Here is a 21,836-nt window from a genome sequence, read left to right on the forward strand (position 1 = left end):
ACCAAGCGGGGGAAAATGCACTAGTAGCTAAGGCACCACTGACAATCAAGCAGGCACACGTACTATACAAGAAAAAAAACAAGCAGGCACAGCTATTGTAGAGCAAAGTTGGCCCAGGTAAATTGGCTGCAGGTATGACCAGGTGTCTCCTCCCAGGCCAGTCTGCAGTGTGCAGACCATCGATCATGCGCGGCGGAGGCAGGGCCTCGGCTGGAGGGCACAGCGGGCTGGATGACACAGGCTTCAGTCATAACACGTGGAATACGGGATGAACTTTGATGGTGGCAACTTGACGGAGGGGGTGCTTATGATGAAGTCGATGACATATGACCACACAAATCTTGGGACCAGTTTCTTAAGTCCTGTGAAGAGAGCCACACTTCTTAGCCCAACTAGTAGGCGGGTGCAGGAATCCGGTTGCGATCCGCTAGGGTGGCAAACGCATAGGAGGGCATGTTGGTCATGTGGTACACTTGGCGATGAGGCGGTCCGCAGCGCCGCAGCAGAGGACGATCTCAAACGTCGACCCCCCCAGTTGCACTGGCATCTCCATCGACGGATCCATTGTCAACGTCTCTATGATGCCATCCTCTGGTGTCGCGTATCGGTCTCGGTCTTGGAATCGATGGGGTGGCGATGGCTCCTTCCTCCTCGACGTGTTCTCGGTCACGTTCCTTCAGCCGGTATCCAAACAAATGGCCAAGTCAATCAACTCATCCGGGGTCTTGCTACCATCCCGCACCGCCAGTTCGTCCTTTACACGGATGTGGAGTGCCTTGCGGAAGATGCCTCGTAGCGCCTCATCATATCCAGTCTTCGCTGCCAACACACGCAAGTCTATGGAAAATGCTGCCACATACCTTTTGTCTGATATCGAGTAGTCGACTTCCTGCCTCCTTACCCCTGATAGGGTGGTCAAAAACCCTTCTCGTTTCGGGGGATGAGGAATGTTAGGTTTACGGTGAAACAAAGCTAGTGGTAACTGTGGGTTGGCAGCTAGGAGGCTAAGTGGAGAGGTGACTACTTCCGCAAGTCCAGGAGCTAAAATGCGCTCCAGGCGCTGATCTATTGCGCTCATATTAGTGGACAAGGTAGTTATGGCGTCCATAATCTTCCATTGAGATTGTTCATGGCTGCCCACTAACTGTCCATGGTGGGACAAGGCAGAATGGAAATGCTCCATCTCTGTGTTTGTGCTGCAACAAGATACAGACAGGTGGCAGCAGAGCATCATGATAAACATGATTGCAAGACCAAATAATGCGGGCGTTCATCATGCTTGTCTAAAACTGCAAGGAAGCGAGCATTTTGTTCAGGCTGGGCGATACTGCAAGATTTTGGTATCAATTCTGTACCAAGTAAACATCAGAGCAGTAAAATCATTTTTAGGTGAACATTTTCAAGATCCCTTTTGGGTTTTTTTTTGCCTTGAATGTGTTGATCATGATTAGAATCACACTAATTAATCAACAAACTTATTTGTGAACTTCAACAATACAGTAATGCCTCGTTTATTGCAGTTAATTGGTTCCAGACCCAATAAGTGAATTTCCACAAAGTAGGATTACTATAAATGCAATATTTTTTTAGTTATGGCATAGAAAACCTGTTTACGATTTTTTTAAATAGTTTTTAACATGATTAGAGCCATCTAGACATGAAAAACACCCATATAGTCACCTTTACGTTCATTTTACCAGATATAATCAGAGAAAATAATCATTTAAACCAGTTCACCTTGTAGGGGAGTAGAATCATTGCCGAGCCACGTGCCCCACCCCTTCACACCGCAGACAGATCGGTTGGCCATCACTGGTGTACCTGGGTTGAACTTTCCGTCTACCACTCCTAAAGCCTCCCTCTGCTCCAGTATTCTGCATGGTGAGCCCACGGACTGCATTAGTTAGCTCACTGTTAGTCCTTCCCTGCTGTGTAATGGTTTTAACTACTTCCTGCAGGGTCGCAGTCAAGACGGTCTGTACGTTACTGGTCAACACTCTCGGTTCTGAAGCCTAATCTTTGTGGTCACCCACTCCTCGCCACGCTAGTGCAGCGTGGTCGGTCTTCAAGAGCCCACATCATGGCCTAATCTCTTACGTCCAACAGACTGCTTTCTGGTTTATCTCTAATCAGCCTGCGCAGTTCACGCCTAAGGGTGGAGTCTCGCAGTCTGAGTGTCGGCTACTACATTCGGGGACTGTTGCAGAACTGTGTTGAACAGTTGTGAGAGAGCATGCGAGAAATCGCGCAAATCTTCCCCATCTAGCTGCCGATGAGCATAAAACGCATGCAGGAGTTGTGGTGTAGTGCCTTTTTCTCTAAACGCTTCCCTCAAGTAAAAGAACACATCACTGGCCTGCTGTGGTTGCCCTCCCATGCGAACTTTGACCTCCTCCAAAGCTGAACCTTTTAACAGTGAAGGAATGAAGTCTTGCTCTTATTGCGCTACGAACTCATCAACGGTGTGAACATTTTTTCCATTTTCACCACCAAATGGTACAATGTGTTTGAATATAAACAATGACTCTTCTTTGAACATTACTACATCATGGTTTTGCCTGAGTTCTCTGATTTGTGACTGTAATTCTGCCACTGCGTTACCTCCATCATCAGAAGACGGAGACCTGGTGTCGTCTTCATGGCTGGTTCCTGGCACAGAAGCAGTTGCTCCTGCGTCGTCTACTGACATTCTCAGTTTGTGGATTTATTGCAGAAATATACACCAGTCACAAGCTATCAATATGTTTCCCCGTCAAGCAGCCTCAACGATGTCCTCGTCTCCAGCACTCCACCACGGTGATGCCGACCACAGGTTGCACATGAAGACGTCACTCCCTTAGCATCGCACTCTTTGGCACCAGGACAGGGCCACTTCTCGCCACTACTGTTGTCTATTTTATGCTTTTAAACTCACCGTATCAGTACAATTTAAAGGGACATCCCTCTTCTGACACCAAAATTGTGTTGCCGGGTCGATGAAAAGACTGGACCAAGCACAAAATACATTTTCATGTGGGTCTTTATTCCCGACTGGACATGTAATGTGCAGCATTAAGGAAATAAAACTGAGATCGGCAAGTCTTAGTTAATATAAATATGGCTATTGGCCTTCTTCTGTCCCTAGCACAGAGTATTGGTCCTAATAGGTGCTAACTTATCAGGTTATCCTGACCTGCAGCAACAAACAGGAACCGCACTTCCAGAAAACATAGAAAAATGATGAACAGAATTGGCTTGCTAAATAAATAACATACAAAACAAATTCAAATAAACACTTTCCCTCGCCACATACCTTCAGTTGTAACACAGCCCAAAGACGCACAGGTACAGTTGAACAATTACATTTTCATTTCAGCGTGTGCTTGTACATTAGAGGCAGGTAAACTTACTTCTTCCAGTGTGTTGAATGTGCACTGCTACACACGTGGAAAGCAACACGTCAAATCTCCCCTGTAAACGGCATACAACAACATACTTTTTCATTCCACATAGCACACATATTTACAAAACACGCCAACTTTGGCAACACTTATGGGTGTCACACACGGGAGGCGACATCACCTCGACTCCATTCATTTTCAATGGAATCTGCGCGATAGGGCGATTATCGCGTGTCACTGTCCAGCCAAGCGACTTGGGAACTCGCTGGCGCCAGAGTAAACGTATCTGGTAAGTTTACATTAATTTACACGGACATTTATGTATGTTTATCTTCAATACAAGCAAGATCCGGTATTAGCAAGAGTCCTCGATCAACACCAGCCGCTTTTCCTCCTCTGAACTACAGTACTTTGATACCCCGAAATTCCCTCCACATCTGACAGCCAATCAACTTGTGGGAGACTTGTACAATTCGCTCTGGATGTGAATGCGTCGCTCACCTGCGTAGCTGGTCACAGTCGCTTGTTGCCTCCCGTATGCATGGTTTCGTACGCGATGGCGATGCACAGGATTTCCCCTACAGGGAGGGACTGCTCCCCTACTACAGGCAGGGCAGCACTCACCAAAACAGACAAAATATCAGTCCACCTGGCTACATATACAGTGCCGGACTTAGCAATTTTGGGGCCTAAGGCAAACACAGGCAGGGGCCCTCTTTATGTTCTTATTATTATGTTCTTTTTTTTCTTTTATGTTCTTTTAACACAAAAAAAACAGGAAAGGCAGCCTCAAAGGCCCCAATCAATATACAACCTTGCACTAAATTCATATTGGGTGAACAGAATGAGAAAATAAAAGTTTCAGATATAAAACCAGTGTCAAAATGCCGGGTACTGTATTTATTTTTGCACTAAAACAACCCACACATCCTAACAACAGACGTTGCGCGTGTGTGTGTTTCAGAGAAAGAGAGAAAGAGACTGTGTGTGTGTATTGCGGGTGAAGATGAACTATTACAATGGAACAAAAGCAATGACTAAACAATACATGGCAACAGTCATGGCAACATAACTATACACAGTATAATATGTATGTCTAAATAATTACCGTTTCATTAACACAATCTTAGACACTCATTACCCCCCACCCCCATGCCTTCCAAGGGAGAGAGGTCAAATGGAGGTTTTTCATATTTGTACATAATGTGGATGCTCATTATCTTGTTTAAGTCCATCCATGTTTTTCATTGCATAAATGTCAAAGAAAGAAAGTCCTACTTGTTGCTGTAACCTCTCGCTGGACTTCACACAGGTGGTGAGGTGTCGCAGCACCAAACTGAGCTACTCGGCCCGTTGATATTTTTTCTACCGACACCGTAAAGAATCTTGAGACCTTCGACAATGAGGCGATATGTTTTTTGGCGTCCTCTCGTCGCTTAGCTCTTCTCAAACCCACTCTGGTAAATTCGCTTAATTTTAAGTAGCTTCACACTTAGCTTCACACTTAGCTTCTTACAAAAGCACATTACTGCCGTCATCATGGATCAGTCCATTACAGTGTGGGGGAGAGGGGTGTTGGTAATATGAATTTAGCTTTCAGATGGCTTTCTTTTTTGTTCTGTTATTTGGTTAGTATATTATAGAGGCAACTGCCTACTTTGCGTTAATGGTAGGTTCGCCTCGGTACATATACAGCATTACTTAACAGACACACATACATGAAATGACAACAACTTATTAAACATGTAATGTTTACAACTATTTACAAAGTGGTGCTGTAAAGTATGCTTGGGGGAAATATCGACATTTGGATCAATCCACGCCTACTTTTTAATCAAGAACAACCGCTTCTTCCGCTAATACACAATAAATTGGTATTTATTTGTGTTGTTTTATTGAAAGTCATTGTAGTGGCGTGCTTCCGTGTGTTGCTTAGACAACAGGAAGTTTTATATAAACGTCAGCCTTTGTCGGCGGCGTCATTCGACTGTAGCCGTGTACCTAATATTGTGTCCATGGCGGTGGCTGAAATAAGCTGCGCCAAGAGCAGTAAATAATTTTATTCCCCATCGGTCGCCGCGACAAAGCCAAATGAACCGACTATGGTAGAAGAGTCCCGTTGAAAGAGAACAACAAGCGTGTGCGCATGTGTAGCCAGCCAAACACTCTGCCCCTTTTTCCTGCTGGTGCAGTTTGGGCTTTTCAAAGTTCGGAGTTCACGTCAGTTGAGAGTTGTCAGTGCAAAGACTTTACGGTGAACACGCCTGCTGTTACCTTTACCTTTACTTCTTTTGCTGTGTTATTTGTGTTGTTTTTTGTTGTTCTTTTTTAAAAATTGTTTGCAGATGTCTTGTTACAGTGTTTCTTTAAATTTGTGCATTTTTTTATTTGTGTATTTTCATTATTTGTTTATTATTATTTGTGTGTTTATTGTTTGTGTGATTGTGCGGATGCATCCGTACAGTGTTTTTTTTAAATGACTTGTGTGTTTGTGCAAATATTTTCTGACAGTCTTTTTCATTATGTGTGTTTGTGCAGATGTCTTACACTATGGCTTTTTTTGATTTGGAGACAACTGGATTGGGTAAGAGACTTTGATGTGTAGCTTTTTTTCCATTGTTGACTTAAAATATTGTATTTAATATACACATTCGAAAAATTATTGCCATAACTGCATTTTTTAATTTATACATTTAAAACATTTCAAACACATTTTTGCATTGAATATTTGTAGTTTGCTTTTTTTAATTTTTAATGTTGATTTGATGATTTTTTGATATGCTCACGCGAGCACCAGAATAAAATGCAATATGAAATATTAATAATTAATGTTAGCAGATGTAAATGTCATAAGAGTCCTTGCGTGAGTACTGAGCCTGCTAGTCTTCTTATATTACAATATTTGCTGGAGGAATAAACATTCTGAGGCATCAATCAACAGCATTAAAACACATTTTAAAAGGAAAAAAAAAATTAAAAACTCGCCACAAAACACGTCACACGCAAAATACTGCTATCTAGTGGTCACAACGAGATACAGCAGATTAAAATATGTAATCAATTTATGATATCAAAAGCGAAAGTTGTTGCTCCAATGTATTCATTTTTTAAATGGATAAGTGTTAATATGTCAAAGTTGTACACTGTTGAGTGTTGATAAACGAAAAGATTAGTAGTTTTTTATAATCAGTGTTAACTTGCACATTCACACGCTGCACGCTGGCATGCCAGCAGTCCTCCCTCGCTGTATTGGCGGCGACAGTGTTGCTTTTAGCAGTTATAATCTTTTGGGAACTCCTCATAACGATCCATAATAATTACATCCTCATTTTTTGTCAAATACACTGGCTGAGATCGCTTCACGTTTCAGCAGAAGTAGAATAATATGACGTCAAGCGCCCCCTTTCGTGTGAACGCGCACTTAGCACAAAGCCGAAAACCGGACTTGACCAAGTAATTTGATAACCACCGTCACGGCACCAATTAAGTCTGACTGCTGATGTTTGGTTTTGTCGAGTTGCATCTTGCGCACAAAGCCTGGGTATGTGGAGCCACTTTCACCATACCCCCCCCCCGAGTGACCTAGGTACAACACCCAATTTGACCACTAAGTGTCTCCAAATTGTGTTAAAGTAGTAGTACATGGAACTGTCCCCCAGAAGTAGACATAGCGGAAATGACATATAATCAAATAAGAATTGGCACTTGTGACAGTCTAGCATGCTCAGTATATTATCGCTTTCAGTATATGTAATCATACAACACATAAGTTAGTTATAAGTTATTCACGATTGCACTACACAACATTAGGGACTCTTGCATAAACTATCGCAAAGCTCACACACTTGCAATCAGCAATATTGTGAAACTTGGTTTTATAGAAGCTAATAGTCCTATGGTCATATGGATGTCAATGTAAAACAACTGGTTGATGTCTAACGTCTTTATGTATAACAAATGAAATGTGAAGATGTCGGTGTATGTCTTGGAGAGTTAAATAACAAGATAATTCTAGGTTATGCGTCAGGACCAGGCCAATGTGAGCTCCCTGCTAATGGGGTAATTAGGGTTGCCAGAAAGGTTGTTGTGAGTCACAGTAACGGCAAAAACTATGTCACTGCAGTTCACAGTGACAAGGACCGGGATGTCTTTATAAGGACACCGGGTAGGGGTCATCTTAAGGATAAGATGACGCTCTGAGTTATGTAAGGACACGGGAAGGTTGGGCAGGAAGTCACATGGGATGGAATGGGCTGGAGAATTCTGGAAACACATGCCCCTGGGATGGACTTATTGTTTCCAGAGGGACACTCCCCCACTGAATGTACAGTATAACAGAGGGCTGCTTTCAACAATCACAGTTGGTTGCCGTGCTGGTTCCCGAGCTCATGCCTAAGCTGGTTCATAGTAGCTGCTAGAAGGCCTGCTACAATGCTCTGGACTGCTGAGAGCAATATTGGACACTACCACGACTTCATCTACCACGCAACTGGGAGAAGATTCAGATGAGCATGACACACCGGCTAAAGATACTTTCTGTGGCGCTGCCTAGAGAAGAGAAGAGAAGAGAAGAGCGGCGCCAGGAGGAACACGGAGCCATCTACCACAGCAATCCTCTTCCCTGCCACTCTCGGGTGCTGCTTAGAGCCACCAGAACCTCCAGGGATCTGATCACTCGCCGTTCATCCCGCCTGGACTAGAATCTTCCCCAAGCAGTGAACAATTTCTTACTGGACTTTTTACCCTAACATCTGGCATCTTAATTGGTGTAGGATGGAGATATTAGCCTACGGCTTAACGCTTCCTTCTATCTAGACTTGTGTGAGTGGAGCTCATAGAGGTTAGTTGTTTAAGACTTTTATCCCTAATTTTGATGTCTTGAACTACTTACTGCCCTCGCAAACTTTTCGTAAACTTTCTTCTCTTGTAGCCATCTAAGAGTTGTCACCCAGTATCTTCTGTTATATAAAAGAGTATTCAGTATGATAAAGAATAATTCCTTTGAGGTTGTTCCGGTATAATTGTACATGAACACAGGTCCCTCTGATCGCTAATAGATCAGTAAATTATCCCAGGTCCGTTCCAGTAGCAACAAACCAATTAGAGGGAAAGCAGTCGTGAAGGAGAGCGTCCGGTGTCACGTATAACCAAAAGCGGTTATTCTGGTTGTACGTGGTCCGGATGCAGCGGGGCCTCTTTTGCACAAGTAAAGCTGTGAATACCTGGGTGAGTGCCCCCCGCCCCTGACTTAGAGATCTCATCCCTCAACGGGAGAGATCTAACCCTTTAAACGGAGTAGTTGGGTAGGGAGGTGCGCCTGCTTTATACACGAGGAGCAAGGGTTTTGCACCACCAAAGTAACTGGGGTTTAAACTGACCAAGTCAAAACCTCGCAATACTTGCACGTGATTACGCAGTGCATTGTGGGCAGCATTGCCCAGCACACAGCGTTTGCTGCCAGAGACAACACGACGTAACAAACAATAACAAAGCAAACAAAAGACAAAGGCTATGGATCGTACCAAGACAAGGGTGAAAGACCTCCCAATTTTACGGCCTAAAGAGAAGACCTTCGTTATTTCAGAGGTATCTAAACAACACAGGGCCGCACTGTGTCTCACCTCCGTGTGCTGCTGCTTTGTTTGTTTTTGACTAACATATGTTTGTATCTGCTGGACAAATGTGTTTCCAACAAAATACAGTGGTGTGAAAAAGTGTTTGCCCCCTTTGTGATTTCTTTTTTTTTTTGCATGTTTGTCACACTTAAATGTTTCAGATCGTCAAACCAATTTAAATATTAGTCAATGACAACACAGCTAAACACAAAATGCAGTTTTAAATGAAACTTTTTATTATTAAGGGAGGAAAAAAAATTCAAAGCTACATGGCCCTGTGTGAAAATTGCCCCCACCCAAAAACTTTACTTAAATTAGATTCATTGAGATCTATCAGCCTGGAAAAGGTTATAAAGCCATTTCTAAAGCTTTGGGATCCCAGCGAACCACAGCGAGAGCCATTGTCCACAAATGGCGAAAACATGGAACAGTGGTGAACCTTCCCATGAGTGGCCGACCAACCAAAAATACCCCAAGGGCATAGCAACAGCTCATCCAAGAGTCACAAAAGACCCCACAACAACATCCAAAGAAATGCAGATTGCCAGACTTGTGGAGAGGCGAATGGAGTAAACGTGCACGCGGCGCTCTCCCGCATTAACCTGACAAAACGCCACTTTTTATAACTCATACCCTGACTTTCTTGGTTGTAATAGTGAATATTAACCATAAGATACCCTTTGGCCTCCGGAACTAGGACGACGAGAGAGAAAGGCATGAAAAAAGCCGGCCCATCTCATGCGGCTTACCAGGTTAGCATGCATACTCTGACCAACCTTCTGGAGGGGACACCGTTAGACCATGTTGGCAGAGTTCAAGTCGGCGTTCACCTCCCTTGAAGCCAAATTGGATAGAGTGCATTCCACGATGGCTGTCTTCAGTGAGAGGATTTTGAGTTTGGAGACCAATTTCAACTTAGCTGATCAACATATTCAGGCCTTGGAGGCGCTATGCTCCTTGCTATTGGCGACATGTGCTCAGCTTAAATAAAAAAATATGGAGCTGGAGGGGCGAAGCCGGAGTAATAACATCCAATTGTGGGTCTGCTGGAATCAGTGGACGGGCTTTGGCCCACAACACACTTCTCCAAGGTCCTCGTGGAGATTTTCAGTGAACAGCTGCTGCTAACACCACCCGAGCTGGACCAGGCCCAGACCAGAGGTCGTATGCTTCCACCGTCACCAAACTAAGGAGCTGATCGTCCCATCATCAACCGACAAAGGGTAAATAATGCCTAGCACCTCAGAGCCGGGGCTGCAGGTTTGTGTTGTGGAATGTCAGGGGAGTAAACGGAGCGCTTAAAAGGGAAGCGGTACTTTCTCATTTAAAGCAGCTCAAGGGGTATATACAGGTACTTCACGAAAAATGTGAATATCAAGTAAAAGTTGTTCTATTTTGGCAATTTAACATAAAAGATGAAACCAACAAATTGTAGTGAGCCATTACACGCACATTGACATATCTCAAGCAGTTCCTTGTTGTACCTTTGCTGATTAAGATTTTCAGCTCATTAAAACCACAAACTCAGAAAATTAGACTACTGTGAAAAGATTCACTGTTGTAGGTTCAAGGAGTCAAATTCTAATCAGGCAAATAATCCAAAACACCTGCAAAAGGGTCCTGAGCCTTTAAAAAGTCTGTCTTAGGTTGGCTCAAAAAAGTTCCGACATGAGGAAGACTGCTGATCTGACAGTTGTGCAGAAAACGCTCATTGACTCCCTCCACAAGGTGAGAAAAACACAGAAAGAGATAGCAAAAGAAGCTTATTTATGTATTTATTTATTTGGTCCAATTTAGTTTGTTTACAACGGTGTGTTGTTTAAATTAGCAGCTGTCTTGGCTGTTTTTCCCCCAGGCGTTGTGCTGCTGGTCATCTGTGTTGCTGTGTTCTATTACTGTATTTACTCTATACGTTGTGCTGATTTTTTTTTTTTTAATGACTAAAAAGATGAATAAAAACAAAACAAAACAGTGATTGCCTAGCAACGCAATGGGCGGAGCACAAAAAACATCTTCAGGCCTAGAATGAGTCCCCAGAAACAGCGAAATGTGAGGAAACGAACAAGAAGGGAAGAAATCACAGCGCCCTGTCAAACTCTCAAGAAAGGATAAAGCGAAGGAACAAACAATGGAGCAAATGAAGTGCACACACACGAACGCTGTGATTGTGACTGGACTCTCACACTGCCAGGGCGGCTGAGAACAGAACAGAAGAACAACATTAAATGGATGTAGCTTCAGCAGAGCAACAAGTGGATAACTTTCTGCAATCAAAGGGGGCAGATGTGGATGTCAACAACATCAAGACATGCATTCCACTCTACGCAATAAATAATTGCTGCACGGTGGCCTGGTGGTTAGCGTGTTGGTCACACAGTCAGGAGATTTGCAAGATCTGGGTTGTAGTCTCTGTTGGGCATCTGTGTGGAGTTTGCATTTTTTCCCCGGTGTGGGTTTTCTCTGGGTTTTCCGCCCACATTCCAAAAAAACGCGCACGTTGGGTCGATTGGAGACTCCGGATTGTCCCTGGGTATGAATGTGAGTGTGAATGGTTGTCTATATGCGCTCTGCGATTAGCAACCAGTCCAGCCTCTCGCAATCTCACGATTAAGCAGCACAGAAAATAAATGAAGAAATAACAACACAGACAAACAGGGGCTCCAGACTATTCTTTCTCGGAGCACAGTGGCCCCTAACTTAAAACTGTAGGAGCGCAAGCAGAAAATTTAAGGAGTGAACACCGAAATTTACTCGCAAAGTAAATATTTACATTTCTTCTCATTTTCATTGTATTACTGATTAATACTTGAACAATAAATATCAACTGTCTCCTCTAACCACCCTGTTTCTGTCCCTAGCTTCTGGAAGGGCTCTTTGGTGGCATCATATACACCTCACAAATGAAATCACATCATTTGGCATCAGCAGTCATAACGTGTCATGTTATGACTGTTGTGCACAATTATTTATTGCTGGATTTCAACCACATGACTTAGAGGCGGTTCATATCACTTCCGGTGAGATGACGGAGGCAAGCATAAGATGCAGCCACATACACACTCGGTATGTTTGTACGATATTTTGGAGATTAAAGCGAAAAACGGTGCATGTCGTTGAAATGATCTGCTCCAATTGTGTGAGTGTCCATAGTGTGATGTATGACGACATAAAATAGTTCAAAACAAGACGATCAAAAAGCAGTGAAAGGGTTTTCTCAGCATCAAACATAATGTAAATAATGCTTCTAACAAGGTTATTTGCTTTGTTACACCAAATCATCATCATTTTGCTGCACTGTTTGGCAAAGTGTGAGATCCATAGGCAGTTTTCAGATGGATTTTTCGCACAATTTTGGGGCCAACAATGTTTAAACTTCAGTTTTAGGATAAATTGCACTTCTTGTTGCTTACTTTAAACTGAACTGTGTTTACTGTCTTATAGTAATAGCGTTTTCCGAAATCCATATTGAAACCATTTCCACATGCGAGAATGGCACGTGCATGCAGTATTTTTCTTTGATTTTACATGACTTCTAGTTATGAATACGCTTATTTGTTCCCCATTTTTTTAAGGCGGGGCTGACAATAGCCGGGTGTGACGTCACATGAAACCCAGCAATTACTCCAATATTTGCTGTAGATCTGTGGGTGCGCCGAACAGGGCGTGGAGAAACAATGATTAAAAAAATGTTTATCGAATTATATGTAAATGCATATCAATTTGGAAATAAGGGCTGTTATTTTATTGGAAAATAAAATGCTGTTAAAAGCCCGCAGCTTTTGCATGTTTATGCTGATTAATTATGACTTTGTCCAATGCACACATCGACCCACACCAACAGACTGAAACACAGCTTCTTCCCCATGACTGTGAAGAGACTGCTGGACGAACCTCAATACTCCCCCGCCCCCAAGCGCCCCACCCTCCGTCTGTTGGAAGTATTTTACATTTTCTGCACCAATTATTACTATTTATTGTTCTTTTTTAAAATCACATTATACATTTTCAATTTATGACTAGAACATGCTAGTGCTACAAAATTTCATTGTAACCCCTTGCAATGACACTAAAGCTTCTTCTCTTTGTCGGGTACGATGAATTGTACGAGTGTAACCATGTGATGTATCTTAGCAAGTAATAAACCGTGATAAAACAACATAACATGATACAGTAAGATCACAGTGAAGCTAACAAGCGTGTTTTTGGACTCCCGGCAGACACCCAAGTGTGTGACATCATCCAGATATCAGCCGTCTGGGGCCAGAGGGTCTTCAACGCCTACACCATCCCCCGCTGTGACATCACCGAGGGGGCCAGCAAGATCACGGGGTTCTCCGTGGTGGACGGCGCTCTGTTCCTCCGGGGACACGTTATGCTCACCGTACCACTCGGAAACGCTCTCACCTCTCTCATCCACTTCCTGCGCTCTTTCTGTGGGCCTGTCTACCTGGCGGCCCACAACACAGATCGCTTCGACACCCCCGTGCTTATCAGGGTGCTGCGGGAGTTTTCCCTCCTGGAGGAGTTCCAGAGGGTGGTCTCCGGTTTTGTGGACACCTTGCTGCTGAGTAAAATGCTCTTCCCAAAAATGTACAGCTACTCCCTTGGGAACTTGGTGAGCTTCTTCCTGGGCAGGAGCTACAACGCCCACAACGCCCAGGAAGACGCCAGGATGCTACAGGAGCTCTTTCACAAATGGCAGCCTGACAGGAATGCAGTGTTGAATTGCTTGATATAGAAAAAAGGCAGAAAGACATACAGCCCACCTATGAATTTTACTACTACTACTGCAGATTTATTGGAAAAATAGGCAATTTGTGACTATGTCTGCAATATGCCGTCTGAAATATGCCCATATTTAATGTAATTTATCAACAAAGTATATGTATTTGTATTGAAGTGACCGACACCCTTCCTCGTTCTGTCTGGTCGTGGAGTGAGTAGAGGCAGTGAAGAGGCGATCTGGTGCACGCAAAACTTTATTTTCTGAGCTCAGGATGTCACACAGAAAACAGCGATACAGGTAACACTGATCTCTGGGATACCAACACTGATCAAGGGATACCATCCATCCCTTTTATACTCTTCTGCTATACTTCCTGTGTTGTCTGGTTATACACGTTATTACGTTATCATACAGCTGAAGGGATGTTTTTACTGAGATGCAGGTCATCATGGCTTTTTGCTGCTTTTAATATCTTAAAGTACATCCTGTCTTCTGGTTGCTATTCGCCAAGTCACACCACATCCCAAAACTGACCTCAGCCTAGTCATATAACTGTTCTATATATGAATATATCTAATGAATACATGTTTTTATTAATTGAAACCCTTCAGTATGCATCAGCAGCTCCAAATGAACTGAAAGTCTTTTTAATAGCAGCAGAGCATTTGAATCACTGTTAAGTGTTGTTATGAGCAATGAGGGCTTTGAGTGTAAGCATACGTACAGCAAATACTGATAAGAATATTCATTTATTGGTTTTCTTTGTGTTTATTTACGTATTATTTATTTTCATTTTTTGTGCTGAACTCCCCTTAGCTCAATCCTAGCCTTGATTTGGCCCCCACTCGTACCATGTCGGCTTTCCTCCTACCTCCCAGTCAACAGATTATTGCTTATCTGTCGCCCTCTGCTGGTGGAAAACTATATTAGCACATTTTTCACATTGTTCGAACCACTCGTCCCTGTGAGGCGCTCCTCGCTTTCACATGAGTCAAAATAAGCCTTCAGTTTTATTCCTGCGCTTTCCCATTTTCCTTTCATTTCACCTCCTCCACCCCTGTTTTTTTTGCTTCCTTTCCTTGTTCCATCTCATATACTGTTTTTCCTTTCCTTTTCTCTCCGCCTCCCCCCCAAAATATTCACGTTCTTGCGTGCACTCTGGACGAAACAATGGGAGGAGACAAAAGTGTTACCTCGTGATCACAGTGTTACGACATCAAGACTTTCATTTTATGGTTTTGTTTTTGCTGAAAAGTGTGCATTTAGAGTATTATTGATGGTGGCTAGCACGGTACACTGCAAGTTCCTTTCTTCTGTGACTAATCACACTGGTTTCGATTCCATACTGAGTACGCCCTTGCTATCGATTAATCGATATTTGGATGGCTCTGGCGGCAACTCTTAAATCAAGAAGGACAACCCCTTCTTCCGCTAAAATAAAATTCTATTTGTTTTATTTTGTTGAAAATGAGTGTAATGACATATATTTGATGTGTTTATTAGATAAATGAAGGTTATGTAAACGTCAACCAAATGCTGTGTGGTGTGGTGGATAAAATGCAGCTGCGCCACAGAGCCAATGACTTCATTTCCCATCGGTCAGCGCGACAAAAGCGAAACTAACCACGGAATAACGGAGAAGAATCCTGTGGAAAGAGGAAAACAACAGGCGAGTGCGGATGTGTAACCACACATTCTGACACATTCTCTTCCACACAAGTGAAAGTTAACTTCTGAGCAGGTCGAGTGTTGGGTTATAAAAGTTCGGACTTCACATCGACTTGAGAGTGTCAGCGCAAAGACTTGACGGTGAGTACACACTTTTACGCATTTGCGTCTACTTTTATAAATTGTATATATTCTTTTTCATGTGTGATAGCAACACTTGATATCATTATGTCCTCTTTACATGGTGTGTTTTTCATTATTGTGTGTTTGTGTGGATGTCTTTCAGGGTTTTCTTTTTTTATTTGGGTTTTTAATACTTGTATTTGTTATTATTCACGTATTTGTGCAAATGTCTTCTTGCACTGCGTTATTTTTGTTATAAATTATTATGTGTGTTTTTTTTGTTATTTGTGTGTTTGTGCACATGTTTAATTACACAGTGTTTTCTTATTTTTTGTGGGGTTTTTTTATTTGTGCGTTTTTTAAATTTAGATTTACTAGTTTAGTTTTTATTTTATTTAAATCGACTTCATTTTTTGTGTTTGTGCATATGTCTTGTTGAAGAGGATTTGTTTTAAATTTGTTTTTTTTTCGTTTGTGTATTTTTATTTTGTTTTTTATTATCTTTGTCTTTGAGTGGATGTTTATTTTTGTATTTGTGTTTTTTGTATTTGTTTATATATATATATATATATATATATATATATATATATATATTATAATTTGTGTTTTTTATTTTGTATTATTTGTGTGGGTGTGTTACACAATATTTGCTAAATGATTTGTGTGTTTGTGCAAATACAGTTCGTTCTGACAGTTTTTGGTTGTGTGTTTGTGCAGATGTCTTACACGGTGGTTTTCTTTGATCTGGAGACAACTGGTTTGGGTAAGAGACTGATAGTGTCATCATAAAGTCCTCATATGCTGCTGCTTTTCCACTTGTCCACTTAAAATCATCATTGTATTTAATATACACATTAGAAAATATAAAAATATCAATAAATAATAATCATCATCATTCTCAAACATTATATATGTTTATGATGGTGTACATTTTTTATTTTAGTTAACTCATGACTTATGATTGTTGTACAACATTGTTATGGAATAATTGGAAACTATTGTAATAATAGTCTTTGTGTATTTACTGCTTTACTTTTACGATCTGCATGAAACTTTTAACGTCTTCATCACGCGGTCACATTAAGGGAAATAACAAAATGGCAGGTTTTTTTTTTCATTTCCTGTTTTTTTAAAGTGAGGCTAATAAGGCTCACATGCACTCAAGTTGTGGCCGAAGGTTGATGTAGAATTGGACAATTTGGGTTTTGTATTGTTTTACTGTTTTGTTCGTGTGTGTGTTTTTTTTATCAGTCCACTCTAGCAGGGACGCACAATCATGTTTGTTCCACTTTCATTTCCTGTCAGGAGTCAAAAACTCCACAATGGCCTTCATCCAAGTGTGAGCCAGTCACATGACACCCCAAATATTAGCCAATCCTGTTACATTTTCAGAAGGCACCACAATCAGATGAAATTACAGTATGTGCAGCTCTATATTATATTATATTACATTACATTACATGATATTATAGGCGCTCGGTTCATGATATTATATTATCCATCCATTTTCTATGCCGCTTATCCTCACTAGGGTCGCGAGGGTATGCTGTAGCCTATCCCAGCTGACTTCGGGCGACAGACGGGGTACACCCTGGGCTGGTCACTAGCCAATCGCAGGGCACATATAGAAAAACAACCATTCACACTCACATTCATACCTATGGACAATTTAGAGTCACCAATTAACCTAACATGCATGTTTTTGGAATGTGGGAGGAAACCGGAGTACCTGGAGAAAACCCACACATGCACGGGGAGAACATGCAAATTCCACACAGAGATGCCCATCGAAGATTTGAACAATTTATATTATATTCCATTCCATTCCATTGCATTATATAGTTTACATACACTGTCTATATACCTCTATATCAGTGACGTGCTGTGAGGTTCATTGCTGGTGAGTCATTGACTCCTTTGCAGTTGTTTAAAACATAGATAACAAGAAAAAAAAGAGAATACTACCCTTTTGTTAAAAAAAATGTTTTGCATTACTTCTTAATCCCATGTTTTATTTTTTTATTAACTGGAAAACATTTGTGGTCTTAAATTTTCTTTGTATATGAAGTACTTGAACCATATTCTTTCTCCATGGAAAATTATGGTACTTGTTGTAAAAGTGTGCTCAGCTTCTGGTCAGCTTGGTTATATTATCCTCCATCTTGGAAGTCAAATTCATCCATTCATTCAGTCATTTGACTTGCTGCTCTCCAGCTGGTCCTGCTGCCAAGAAAACAGCAGGTTTTTCCTCTCTATATATTAATATTAATATTTATTGTTATTATTCTGCCTCCTCTGACCGCACATGACTGATATACATAAATATATGATATATATGATATACATACGTACTGGAAACTGATTTTTCTTTTGACTTTCAATATTAGGTGTTGTTCGTGTATCTTACATCACGCATTCTTCTTTTCACTGTTGACCTTTTGTGGTGGTGCCACAGTGAGTGCACGTGGTGTTCAACCCTGTTGTTGTTTAGACTCTTGCTGTGAAACAACCTTGATGTGCTCGCCAATGTTTTGGTTTGGACTTCATAGAAGTTCAGTCAGTGAGCTTTGTCTTTGCTGGCAGCTTGTGTGATCGTCAACAAAGTAAAATAATACAGTGACATCTTTTTTTCCACTTCCTGTTGCTGAATGGGTGTTCACTGCTATGAATTCATGTAAACTGAATTCAAAGTTAAAGAGGAAAGCTAAAAACAATCTTCTCTATCAATTTAGTGTTTTTTTAATTGTGTTTTCAAGTTTTGAACGAAGCTAACTGGCGTATTTTTGGACTCCCGGCAGACACCCAAGCGTGTGACATCATCCAGATATCAGCCGTTTGCGGCGAGAGGGTCTTCAATGTCTACACTGTTCCCCGCTGCAACATCACCAACGAGGCCAGCAGCATCACGGGGTTCTCTGTGGTGGATGGCACTCTGTTCCTACACGGTGACATAATGCCCACCGTCCCACTCCGCAACGCTCTCACCTCTCTCATCACTTTTCTGCGGTCCTTCTCTGGGACCGTGTACTTGGCGGCCCACAACGCTGATCGCTTTGATGCCCCCGTGCTCAACAGGGTGCTGCAGGAGTTCTCCCTCCTGGAGGAGTTCCAGAGTGTGGTCTCCAATTTTCTGGACACCTTCCTGCTAAGTAAGAGGCTCTTCCCACGATTTTACAGCTACTCTCAAAAGTACCTGGTGCAGCGCTTCCTGGACAAGACCTACAATGCCCACAATGCTCTGGAAGATGCCAAAATGCTGCAGGAGCTCTTTTATAAATGGCAGCCGGGCAGGAATGCTGTGTGGAAGTCCTTGATATAGAGAAAAGACAGGAAGCCATATAGCCCACCTGTGAAACTATTTTTTTAAAATTTACTTCTGTTATCAGATTTATTGCAGTATGGAAAGTCATTTTCATATTCATCATGGTTTTTACTAATTACCACTATTAACATGAAGTCCTTTTCTACGCACATGTATTGTTACCTCCACCAAGGAGCCAATGTTTTAAGAGTGCTGCTGTGGTAGAGAAACCACTAAATTTTGGTGCAGACTTGGGTAAAAGTGAATAAATAGCACTTGTGCTGCATGTTACACAATGTCTGCACTATTCATCATTACACCTCAACTTTGCTAAGAGAACTTACTTTTTTTTTTAAACACAAATGCACACAAATAAATGTCATTGTGCAGTCAGTATCACAGCAAATTTTCTTTCCCCTGCAGTCCAATTGTGGTGATTCATTTAAAATTATCATTTAAAAGATATATTTTCATTAAAGTGTCATAATTATTATGCTATGAACGTCTGTCTTTTGTATTTTAGCAAGCAAACACGGAAAAAATATGCCAAGAACATTATTCTGACGCCGTTTATGAGCTGCAGAGTGAACTTCACTCGGCTACCGCTTGAGGGCGAACAACTTGTAGTCAACTGCAAATAACACCCACGAAGAAGAACGTATGGTAATTCGGTATTTTAAATGGTGGCGGACAATTTGTTTTACGCACCATACAACAAGAAGAAGTGCAGTTTTGTCGCTGTTATGCTCCAAACAGCTGCCAAGTACAAGGTGCGTTTATGGGATTGGCTTTTACTTTCTCGTTTACTCCAGTTGCAACTTTTAAACGTTTGGGTTTAAGCTTTGGGGACGAGTTGAAAGCGCAATGCAGACGTCGGAAGCAGACCTGTCTCAGCAGTCGCTGGTTTTCTTCGACTTGGAGACAAATGGACTCGGTAAGTTTTATATTTGCTTTTTTTGGAAATGTTATTGGAAAAAATCTTATTGTGAGCCATAAAACACGTAATACGTGTCAAGTTTCTTTCAATAAACATTTGTATCGTATCCTTGTTATCCTACCCTTGTTCATAGGAACAAGGTTGACTGGTCCATCCAGTGGTGCTAGATGGGAATTGACATTATAGTACCAGAAGCTTAAAATTTACATTTTTTACGACATTATCGTACATATCCTATGTGATGTTGCACGGGGCCATCTGCTCCAGTAAAATTTTACCACACACCGTGTGTTGTATAGCTTATAATGCGGTTTACCTTTAAACTACAGTACTGTTGGAAAAAAGCTGCCCCCGGCAGAACAGCGCCCCTATTTGGCAGAAAGGAAAGCAGAGGTGTGTGATAGTGCAGTTTGCCAGTGTTTCAATGTCATTGAATGATTTTGTGATTTTTGCTTTTATTTTGTTGATTATGATGATAGTTAGTATAAAAAAGGACAGATTTTAGGGAAGTATTTTTTTTATCAAATTTAATATGTAAATAAACAATACAACGATATAAAGAACGTAATAACAAAAAAATCAATTTTGTTACAATTGTTCGAGCAAAAAAACAGTAGTGCAAAATCAGTCAACATAAGCAGAAACTATTGACTGTCCCCAAAGCCCTCCAGTGTCCAAAAATGTATTCCCTGACTTTGTAAAAATATATCTGAGCAACACAACAACAAAAAAGAAACAGAAGTCAACTGAAAAATATCATTTTCATCACGGAGTATCTATGTGATACTGCTACTACCCTGGTATTGATAATATCAATATTTAGATTCCACTCAAACACACACTGCGAATTATTTTGGTGAATTCGGAGTGTCATTGCATCAACAGTGTGTGTGGGTGTTGTAGGTGCTTAACCTCTACGCTAAACTTTGTGAAGGGCATGTGTCAAGAAGGTGTATTTTAGTCCAGAGGTGTTTTTCGATTCAGGAATAATTCAAATTTATCTTTAAACCTTAAGAAAAATACAGTTGAGCATGTACAGTAAACATCAGTCCATAGCATGTACAGCAAAACAATACAGCACACAGTACATGTTTATAATGCTAAGTGCTTTTTATGCGTGTGGCCATTCTTTAAGATATTTTGCCATTTGCTGGGGGTCTCAGATTGTAACCCCCGCATATAGCGAGGATCTCCTGTCATACATGAATACATGACAACGGTCCTGTGAAGTTGTGTGTGTTTGTCATCAGGCAAGAAGTGTGAGATGGTCCAGTTGGCTGCGGTGAGCGGCGTTCGCTGTCTGAACCTGTACACGGTTCCTCGCTGTCCAATGGAGCCGGGCGCCGCAAGGGTGACAGGCTTCAGGGTACGCCGACAGAAGCTCTACCTCCACCGACGGCCGGTCCCCACTAAGACCTTGCGGGAGGTGCTGGTGTCCTTCATCACGTTCCTCCAAGAGCTCGGACGCCCTCTTCTGGTGGGACACAACATCCGCCGTTTCGACTGCCGCCCGCTGGCCCGAGCGCTCGACGAGACGGACCTCAGAGCCCTGTTCGAATCGTCCATCTCGGGGTGTGTGGACACCCTGCCGCTGGCCCGGGAGGTGCTGAAGGAGTGTGGCCTGCAGAGCTTCAAACAGGAGCACCTGGTCAGGGAGCTGCTGGGCATGCACTACAAGGCCCATGATGCTTTGGAGGACGTTCGAGCCTTACAGACACTCTACCACGTGCTCCATCCCTCGCCCGAGGTGGTCAGCCGCCACTTGTTCAGTCTGAGTGTTGCAAAGGAGACCACCCCGGAGGTGGACAGCACTCCCAAAGGGATCCATCTACTGCCAGGACAGCGCCTCCTGTGGCAGCACATGGAACAGCCAGTGAAAGACAAAGCTGTGGAGCAAGACACGCCTTAATATTTGAATTATTTACATTTTTTTAAACTATTGTCAATCTAGCTATGCTCGTTGTCCACAGATGTTTTAATTTCATTTTCTGAACTCATCTCTTATTCAGAAAAACATACATTGTTCAACTGACGTTTTATTATCAAATAAAGAGTGAAATATAGTCTCTGCTATTGAACATTTTTC

The 21,836-nt window shown here is 42.0% G+C and overlaps 2 protein-coding genes across 4 annotated transcripts; both read left to right on the forward strand.

The window, feature by feature from the left end:
* Positions 1-5,586: 5,586 nt before the first annotated feature.
* Positions 5,587-19,303, forward strand: LOC129181893 (DNA polymerase III subunit epsilon-like). Of its 3 annotated transcripts, none has more exons than XM_054777641.1 (5): positions 5,587-5,634; positions 5,919-5,964; positions 13,213-15,530; positions 16,230-16,275; positions 18,311-19,303. In XM_054777641.1, exons 4-5 carry the CDS (start codon positions 16,230-16,232, stop codon positions 18,829-18,831), a joined length of 567 nt encoding a protein of 188 aa, XP_054633616.1. In that variant the 5' UTR covers positions 5,587-5,634; positions 5,919-5,964; positions 13,213-15,530; the 3' UTR covers positions 18,832-19,303. The 3 variants fall into 3 exon arrangements, 2 of the variants coding, with proteins under 2 accessions (XP_054633616.1, XP_054633615.1); XR_008570520.1 differs by lacking the exon at positions 5,587-5,634 and adding an exon at positions 7,742-8,220 and having other exon boundaries at positions 5,918-5,964; XM_054777640.1 differs by lacking the exons at positions 5,587-5,634; positions 5,919-5,964 and adding an exon at positions 6,917-8,220.
* Positions 19,304-19,507: 204 nt separating this feature from the next.
* Positions 19,508-21,770, forward strand: LOC129181675 (uncharacterized). Its single transcript, XM_054777171.1, has 3 exons — positions 19,508-19,583; positions 19,654-19,747; positions 21,001-21,770. Exons 1-3 carry the CDS (start codon positions 19,557-19,559, stop codon positions 21,657-21,659), a joined length of 780 nt encoding a protein of 259 aa, XP_054633146.1. The 5' UTR covers positions 19,508-19,556; the 3' UTR covers positions 21,660-21,770.
* The last annotated feature ends 66 nt before the right edge of the window (positions 21,771-21,836 follow it).

This window comes from Dunckerocampus dactyliophorus, chromosome 5, assembly GCF_027744805.1.
Source record: "Dunckerocampus dactyliophorus isolate RoL2022-P2 chromosome 5, RoL_Ddac_1.1, whole genome shotgun sequence".
Taxonomy (NCBI): Eukaryota; Metazoa; Chordata; class Actinopteri; order Syngnathiformes; family Syngnathidae; genus Dunckerocampus; species Dunckerocampus dactyliophorus.

What these genes read in the sequence shown, in the direction of transcription:
- LOC129181893 (XM_054777641.1), top strand. Translation starts at nt 16,230, where the DNA reads ATGTCTTACACGGTGGTTTTCTTTGATCTGGAGACAACTGGTTTGG. An exon ending in TCTGGAGACAACTGGTTTGG is followed by an intron (nt 16,276 to 18,310) that starts GTAAGAGACTGA and finishes GACTCCCGGCAG; the next exon opens with ACACCCAAGCGTGTGACATC.
- LOC129181675 (XM_054777171.1), top strand. Translation starts at nt 19,557, where the DNA reads ATGCTCCAAACAGCTGCCAAGTACAAG. An exon ending in AAACAGCTGCCAAGTACAAG is followed by an intron (nt 19,584 to 19,653) that starts GTGCGTTTATGG and finishes TTTGGGTTTAAG; the next exon opens with CTTTGGGGACGAGTTGAAAG. An exon ending in CTTGGAGACAAATGGACTCG is followed by an intron (nt 19,748 to 21,000) that starts GTAAGTTTTATA and finishes GTTTGTCATCAG; the next exon opens with GCAAGAAGTGTGAGATGGTC.